We start from the raw sequence: 8,589 nt of genomic DNA on the forward strand, positions 1-8,589 counted from the left end.
GGCTGCGACACGGGGCTGGGGGCTGGGGGTGTCGCATCCACCCCAGGAGGAACTCAGTAAAAAGGCTTGCTCCCTCCTCCTGGGCCCGAGCAGGGAGGGAGAAAAGCACACGCCAGAAAGTCACCCATTGTAGCGTTTAAATGCTTCACCGCTCAAACCGCCTTTGACACGCCTTGGCTGGGCTCCCGAAGGCATCCCGAGCCATTCGATAGCACTCCAGAAGAGGCCTTTCTGTCTGCCCCGCTCTGGGCAGCCTGGAAATGGCCAGCGGCGGCAGCGGCAGGGCACGCACCGCACATGAGCAGCGCACCCATCGCACAGGTGCAGCGCAGCCCGCAGAGCCGCGCTCCCATCCACTCCCGGAGGTGCAGCAGCTCTGGAAAACGTCCTTAGAGAGTTCGCCTGAAGCTAACACGGGGTGGCGGCAGGGCGACAGGGCAGCATGTGGCTTTCTGAGGCCCCAGCCCAGTTCCGGGAGGGCAGCCGGTCGTGCGCCCGAGCCCGGAGCCCGGCGGACACACAGCCCCGAGCAAAGCCCCTTCCGCGTTGCAGTGACTTGTCCAGGGGCGGTCAAAACTTGTCCCCTTGTCCCCCAGGCTGCGCCGGCAGCTCCTCGCTCCAGCCTGGCTTGCCCCCGGAGAGAACTCTCCCCACGCGGGGCCGGCGGGGCCCCCGCCTCACCCACGCACAAGCCGATCCCTCGCCACTTTCCCCCTCATTTTTCTGTCCCGGACAGGCACGGCACGGGCACATGCGACTGCGGGTGACCAGACACGATGCCGCGTCCCGGCATCGATGCCCGTGGGTGGCAGCGCCAGAGATGGGGCGGCGGGAGTCGGACACACAGAGGAACACCAGCCGGGAGATGCCCCTCGCGGGGACGGGGCTGTGGGGAGCAAAGTTGCCGGGTCGCTTCCCTCTGCTCCTGCACGGAGCGGGGGATTTCTGCGAGTCTCCATCGGTGTTGCAGCGGCTCGGACCCCTGCGAGCGAGTGCACGTGTGTGCGTGTGGCCACGCGTGTGCGCGCCTCTGCCCGCCGGCCTCCGCGTGGGCTCGCCCATCCCTCTGTGGGCGCCTGCCTCTCCGCACTGTCGGAGCAGACACGCTGGGCCGTTCCTGCGTATCTTTTTCTCCCCCTTTGTCTCCCTTTCTTTGGCTTTGACTCTTTCAGGTGCCCCGGCGGTGCCCTCGCGTGCTGCTGGTTGCTGGGAGGTGGCGTGGCTGCCACTGCGCTGCTGTTGTGCGAGGGGAGGGAGGGAAGGGGGCTTGAATGCTGGCTGTTGTGCTCGGCTGGGGTGGGGGGCCGCCGAGGAGGAGGAGGCCGATGATGATGATGATGGAGGGGAGGAGGTGACGATGGAGCTCACCGCGGGCGCGCAGCTCCCTGGGGAGACGCCTGAAAGGCCGCTGCGCTCACCAGCTGACAACGCGTGCTCCGCTCCAGACACGGCGCACCGCGGCCGGGAGCGAGGCCAGACCCCCCCTCCGCCCTCCAGCCCCCCTGTCCCCCCCATTGTCCGCCCCAAAGCATTGTCCGCCCCGCTCTAATTAAGAAACACTGGCCCCACGGCCAACTCCCCTTCTAGCCCCCCCCCTCCCCCGTGGTTCCTGCGCTTTTCTGGTCTCCCCTCACTAGGTTTAACCCTTTCTCCCCCTTCCCTTCCTCCTCCCTTCCCGAGGCCAGAGGTTGAGCAAACAGCAGCCGGAGAGCTGCAGGGCAGAGATGCGCCCCGGCCGCCGCGCCTCGCCCCGCTCCGTCCCTCCGAAATCGCGGCCGCCGGGACGGCCGGGCAGAGCCCCGCGCCGGAGTCCGTGGGCACGCTTCACCCGGAGAGCCGGGCTCAGAAGTCAGCGGAGCCGCCGTGCGCCTCGCACAAAGGCGACCGCCTCCCCAAGCCCCCCCGGCCGCCGCGGTCGCTTCGCACAGTCCGGAGGACAGTCAGCGTTCAGCCAAAATTTAACGCTCGGATAGTGCGCTTCTGACTCGGCCTTTTCAAATAAAAGCCCGTTTAGGATGATAAAAGCCCACGAAGCACACCGGGCGAGACTGCTTCCAGGGGTTGGTGCGCGTCCCCGCTCTTGTTAAAAAAACTTTGCGGTAGTCTGTACAAAACAAACACTGTCGCAGGCTCAATAAAGCGATTTATCCATCTTCATTACTTAAAGAAATGTTGTCTCTTTGTTTGTTTGGGAGATATTAAGCATGCTTAGCTTGCAACACATAGTTGATTCCTTTGCTAGTATCTTGGATACTTGGATCTGACTTTGGAAGGTAGGAGCTAATTGCTAATAATGGAGAGAAAAGAACCAGCCAGCATAGCGGGAGTGGCCTGGCATATGGGGAATGAGCGGTCTGAAATACTCAATATTCAAGTTTCCAAAATATTAATGAGATTATAGCAACCTGCAGCTATACGTTACAGCTTGTTAACGGAGCGCAAGAGAGGGGGGCTGCCAAGCGGTTGTTATGCAAACTCTATAGCTGAACCTTAAAATGGGAATGCGGCTGGGTATCTCTTTCAAAGAAGCGTTAAATAAAACAAAATAAAAAATAAAAAAAAAAAGCCCCTCAGACGGCGAGTGCTGCTCTGCGGCTGCGAGCACCAGCCGCGCCATGCGGTGCGCCCGTCTGTCGGGGGAAGGGACCCGAACGAGTGAGCGGGGAGGATTTTGATGCGCTCTTTCCCACCAGCTCGCTTGTTCGCAGCCGCAGGGGCAGAGCCCGGCACGGCGGGGCGGAGAGAGGCTGCACGCACCCCTTCAACCCACGGCCGGCACGGCCGGGGCCCCTCCGCTGCGCTGCCCCTCACCACGGCGGCGGCTGCCGCTTCTCCCGCGCCGGGTACATCCCCAGACTAAACCAAATAAACAAAACAACACCCCCAAAGTCGGTGGTTTTTTGCTCCGCCGCATCATTGCCGTGATGGGACCCCTCGCGTGTCCCCCAAGATGCGAGACAGGCTTCCACAGCACAGAAATCAGTGCCGGTAACCAAAGCTGACCTACCCCGACAAAGAAGGCGTTTTATTAGGAAGGGAAATGAGCCTCCCGATATATTTTCCACCCTGCGGGACCGTACCCCGCTTCGGCAGGTACGGGCGGCGGCCGCGGATGCTGGCGGCGGGCAGGGCAGGGTGACAGCGCGGGGTTACCGGGGGGGCAGGTGCCCCGTCTCTGCAGGGGAAAGCGACACCCTCACGGGCTTCGCTCCCACAGTGGCCGCTCCCCCGGCCGCTCCTGGTTAACTGATCACCTCCCCGACACCGCCCTCCCAGCGTCACCTGCTGAACCCAGCGGGACCCCGGCACCGACACGGCTCCGGTTTAGCCCCGGGTCTGGTGTCACGGCCAGGCTGGGCTAAGCATCAGCCAATCCCCCACTCCTGTCCGGGTTTAACCCGAGCCCAGGGGCCACATCCTCATCCCCCGGCGACCCGCCGCGCTGCTCGCGTGTTCCTAAAACCCCGCCGGCTTCCCCGCTCGCTCCCAGCCCTTTCTGCTCGACTTATACCGAGGAGGCTCCGTGGGGAGATCCGCTCGCAAAGGGGAGGAGTGGGGAAGAAGGGAATGATGTGACTCGAGCAGAGGTGCGGGGACAGGCGCTACAGAGCAGCGACAAGCTCCTTACCCTGCACTTGTTGCAATTACCCCGGTTCCGCTGGGAACTGCGGGACGGAAACGGGACACGGTCCCGGCGGCGCAGGGAGTGGAGGTAGCGCTGCTCCAGGCGGGGGAGAGCCCGCCCCGGCCCCGGGGTCCGCCCGTCCCTCTGCAGACAGGCGGGACGCCCCATCGGCTTCCCGGAGCGTCGCCACCGGCCCTGCACCTCTTACCCCCGCCTCGGGGTAAGAGACATCACCTCGGCTGGGGGAGGGCGAGGGGAGAAGTTCAACACCATCACGCTTTGAGGCTGATTTTGTTTTGGTTTGGGTTTTTTTTGTTTTGTTTTGCTTTTTTTTAATGTTTATTTGATCTCAAAAATTTTAAAATTAAAATACATAAAACAATGGCAGCTGGCGTTGCTAAAATCAAAATAAACGATTTTCGTCGTAGAAAAGATTTTTTTTTTTTAAAAAGAGAGAAGCAGAAATAATTGCAAACACTGCATAATAAATACGTTTCCTATTACCACAAAAGGAAAATAAATCTGACATAAAAGTTTGACACGACAAAACCGTTTTCGTTTTTAAGAGGGCAGTTAGGATTAAGTGGCTTAATTAAATATTTGTCTCCAATTGGCAGTGAGTAGCTTTCCTCTTGAAACTGCATCTCCAGCCGCTGATAAAGTGCTTGCGCCAAGTTTCCCCCCAAAAGACGCCGACATGGTGCTCTAAGGAAAATCCAAATTTTTTCCGCTATTTACATGTTAAGACGGTGCGTTATTAACTTGTGTGTGTGTGTGTGTGTGTGTGTGTGTGTGTGTGTACGCGTGTGTATGTGTTTCCACAGCAATGCGACCCACGGCGGGATCGGTGTCCTGGAAGACGGGGGTGTCAGGGCAGGTTCACGGCCGGGTGGGGATGCATGGCGCCGGCGGCACCCCCGGCAGCGGGGCCAGGCTTTCTCCCTGCGCATCACCTGCTCGCCGACGGGGCGAGCCAGGCTCCGCGCTGCGAGATGGCGTGTTGGCAGGAGGGAACGGCAACGACTTCTAGGCGAAAGAGACTTTCGAAGTGTAAACTACAAATGGAAACAAACCAACCGAGCCTGACAGACAGGGCAGGTACAGTCATTCGCTAACAGCCATCCCCCCTAGACAAACCAGGGGCTGCCGGGGGTGGGAGACGAGGGGGCGGATTTCAAAGCGACCGAGGGGAGCCGATGCCGTCCGTGGCGGCGCCGCGTCCGGCTGCTCACCCCACGGCGGAGTCCGTGCTTCGAGGGGCGGCCTTGCTGGGCTGCCGGGGACGACGCCCCTGCCTTAGCTGGCCTCATCGGAATCGCTGTAGTGGGAGCGGGGCGAGAACTCCCCGTCGCTCCTGTGGGACCGGGGCGACGTCTTGCTCCTCTCCTGCGGCGGCTGCCCGGGCTGCGGCATGAGGAGGGCGGGGGAAGGGGCTCTCTGTCCCATCAGGGCGCTCTCCGCAAAGGAGGAGAAGTGCAGCGGGTCGAGCTGCACCGAGTAGCCCCCCGCGGCCGGCGGCGGGGGGAAGCGAGTCCTGCCGTGCCCGGGGGGCGACGCTCTGGCCGGCCCCGGCGGCGGCGCCGGCTGCCCCGGCGGAGCCCCGGCCCCGGCGGCGGCGCAGGGCGGCTCGAAGGGGGCCCCGCGGTGCTCGGCCTTGCCGGGGGCGTCGGGAGGGGCGGCGGGGCCGTGCAGCAGCTCGGCCAGGGCGCTGATGTAGATCTGCGCCATTTGCAGCGTCTCGTACTTGGAGAGCTTCTTGTCGTTGTTGAAGGAGGGGATGACATTGCGCAGCTGGTCGAAGGCGTGGTTCAGCCCGTGCATCCGCCGCCGCTCCCGCGCGTTGGCCGCCAGCCGCCGCTGCTTCTGCACGCCGCTCACCTGCGCCCGCAGCCCGGGGCCACCGCCGCCGCCCCGCGGCCGCCCGCCGCCCCGCGCCCCGCCGGGGCTGCCCCCGCCGCCCCGCGCCGCGCCGCCCTCGGCCGCCGCCGCCTCCTCGTCCTCGCCGGGCAGCAGGTAGCGCGGCGAGGCGGCGGCGGGCAGGCGGGCGGCGCAGCACACGCCGAGCCACGCGCCGGGCGCGAAGCCGCCGCACCCCCTCTGCTCCGAGCCCGGCGGCGGCGGCTCCGGCGGCGCGGGCGGCTCCCGGGCGCGCTCTGCCCAGGGGAGGCTCATGGCCCTACCGCCTCGCGCCCATGGGGCCGCGCGCAGCCCCCGCCTCGCGCGTGGCGCCCCGACGGCTCCGGTGTCGGCCGGGCCCGCGCCCCCCTTTAAGGAGCGGCACGCGCCGGGGTCCCCCCCGCCCCTCCTCTCCCTCGCGCCCCACCCCTCCCGCCGCACGCCCTCCACTCGCGCCGGTCGCGTGTCGGCGCGGCCAATGGCGCGCGCGCGCGCAGGGCCGGCGCGTGCGGGGAGCCAATGGCGCGCGGGGGGAGCGGAGGCGGCGGCGGGGAGCGGGGGGAGCCGGGGTGGGGGGGGGGGGGGGGAGTGGGGGGGAGAGCCCGGGCCGGCGGCACGCGCTGCCCCGCCCCGCCCCGCCCCGGGCAGGCGCGCGCCGGGCGGCCTCCCCGCGCGCGGCGGGGCGGAACGGGGCGGGGGTGCCGGGGAGCGCCCCGACGGCGCGTCCGCCCTGTGCCGGGCGGCGGCCCCGCGCAACCGGGGGTGCCGGGACAGCGCTGCGCGGGGCAGCGGCGGGTGGCTCTGCCGACAGAGCAGACCCCGGGGGCACCGGGCCCTCCCAGCCGCTGCATTCTCTGAGGACGCTCCCTCGCGCCCGCCTGGGAAAACGTCCTTTTTTTTTCCTTGTAGCCGCCGCTGGCCAAACCTCGGAGGCTCCGGTAAATGCCCGCCTTGGCCTTCCCACGCCTGGCGGGAATAGCCGTCGGTCCGCCCGGCTCCCGCTACGGCCGCAGCGGCCCTGCCCGAGGTGTCGGTGCGGAGCGCTGCCCGCCCGGGACGGTGCGGGCGGCGGCGCAGGGTGCGCGGCGCTGCTGTGCGGAGGTTCGGCCGCGAAGCCGCCTAGGGAATGCCCTCGGTTTTACAGCGGTAATCCCGGGGACACGCGGGAAGCCCACGCGGGACCCGGTAGGTGAGAAGCGATGGCGTTTGCAGCCGGGACAGCACATCGCCCCCGGAGCTACCACGTTTTCGGCAGGGTCCCGATTCCCCGCGAGCGAGTCCTTTTGTTGGGCCAACAATAGCTGGCCAAAGGTGGTCGAGAGGGAAATAGCTCCGTGCACGCATCTTAACTTCTTTTCCGCGCTGCCTCCCCTCCCGCCACCGCCGCCTGCCTGGAGAGGAGAAGTGGAGGTTTGCCCGTGTGAATAGGCGTGTGGAGAACAAAGTGATGGGCACAGTATGAGGTAGATATGTTTTTTCAAAAGTGAATAACTCGCAAGCCAAGGAGGGAGCGAGGGAGCCCAGCAGCTCAAAGCCGAGCGGCAGTGACATGGAATGAGCAGCCTCACTAGTTTAGGAAGCTGGCTGGGCACTCTTGGCGCATGGCAGGCGCTTGGGGCCCATTTTCTACAAACAGCTGGATGGTATTGAGATAGTGCGATGCTGATGGCTTCCTTTCTTTCAAAACAAACTGAAGCAAACCTTCACTAATTTTTTTTTTTTTTTTTTCCCTCTGGCAATTATACTTCAAAGGCAAAAGCTGCTGCATCCCCCCAAAACAAGTTGTTAGTTTCTGACCAAAACGGAGATGTTTACTCGGTAAGAATGACCGTAAGGAGCAGAAGTCAATACCTTGTTTCTGTATAGTATCCATAAAGTTTCCAGACCATCTATTTGTATCTAGTAAAAACCTCTATACTCTCCTATTGTCTAACCCCCACCCCCTTCAATAAATTCTTCTATCATTAACAGGAGAAATAGTGGTCAGCGCTGTGCTGCATGGTGCTGTTTGCTGGCTAAATTCCCGGCCCCCCGGCTTCTCTTTCAGTCCACAGGCAGCACGTGCTGCCCTCCTGGGTGCCCGTGGCACAGGTGTGCTTTGCCAGCAGCCCTGCTGTGCTCTCCTCCCATTAACGCATCCCACGCAGGATTAAGCCTGCGTGTTCCCCTTTTGAGCACCGGATGCTGTGGCTGTGAGCTGTTCCGTGCAAGGACTGCGGGCCAAACCTTGGAAATGAGTGGGAGCTTTGCTTAGCAGTAGCCACTGACACCTGTTTCCAGAAGCCTAGCAAGCTCCCAGCACGGGCAGAGCCAGGCTGGTGCAGTGTGGAAGTTTTAAACATCTCCCTCCAGGCTGGTGGGCTGCGTGGCTGTTGGGCCTCCTTGATAGGAAGCCCAATCCTCCGTCCCACAAACTATCCCCTGGATTCTGGGCACAGAGGGAAGCAGCATCCCATTAGCCTTTCATGTGGCTAATCAGCAAGGTGGCTGATGCCCTGGAAGGACATCTCTGGATACCCCAGGGCTGCTGTCAGGTGTAGGGGAGTTCCTTAGCAGTACCTAAGTGGCTGTATGGAGCACTGGGGCGATCAGCCGAACACCTCAGCACGCTCCTGGGATGGGAATGCTTCCCAGCTGGGAAACACTAACAGCTGCTTATTTTTCAAGTGCGTGTTTTGTGAGCACATGCACGCTTTGAAACTGGAGGCATCTGAGACTCACTCCACAGTTTGCCTTTGAAAGGACACACACAAAAAGCCATTTTCCCCACCAACACCACTGCTCAGAGGGGGAAAAATGTTTCATTGAAATCCAGTGGTCTCTGTATGTCTGTATCTGCTGTGTGTGCACACACTCAGAGTCAAAGTCAAAGGCAAAGGGTGGTTTGTGTCAGCACTGGGTTTAGCTCTGCTCTCCCAGAATAAGATAAATGTAAGTGATGAAGAACTCCTGGGGCTGGCTGAACTCATTTTGTATTCAACACTGCCTGGCCCTTTTCACTTTCCTTTCTCCCTCTCTTTGTATGTTCAAGCCTACTTGAGTTTCTTTTTTTCTTTTGTAGAAGTTGG

General features: G+C 62.6%; 1 protein-coding gene across 1 annotated transcript; it reads right to left on the bottom strand.

The window, feature by feature from the left end:
• Window positions 1-3,914: 3,914 nt before the first annotated feature.
• Window positions 3,915-5,797, bottom strand: ATOH1 (atonal bHLH transcription factor 1). Its single transcript, XM_088056726.1, has one exon. The coding sequence runs from the start codon at window positions 5,795-5,797 to the stop codon at window positions 4,922-4,924; it is 876 nt and encodes a 291-aa protein (XP_087912852.1). The 3' UTR covers window positions 3,915-4,921.
• Window positions 5,798-8,589: the final 2,792 nt, after the last annotated feature.

Source organism: Pseudopodoces humilis, chromosome 6, assembly GCF_049639895.1.
Source record: "Pseudopodoces humilis isolate 2021_Gansu_Grassland_sample_001 chromosome 6, ASM4963989v1, whole genome shotgun sequence".
In the NCBI taxonomy this organism is placed as follows: Eukaryota; Metazoa; Chordata; class Aves; order Passeriformes; family Paridae; genus Pseudopodoces; species Pseudopodoces humilis.

Coding starts and splice junctions, on each gene's coding strand:
- ATOH1 (XM_088056726.1), bottom strand. CDS start 5,797: ATGAGCCTCCCCTGGGCAGAGCGCGCCCGGGAGCCGCCCGCGCCGCCG.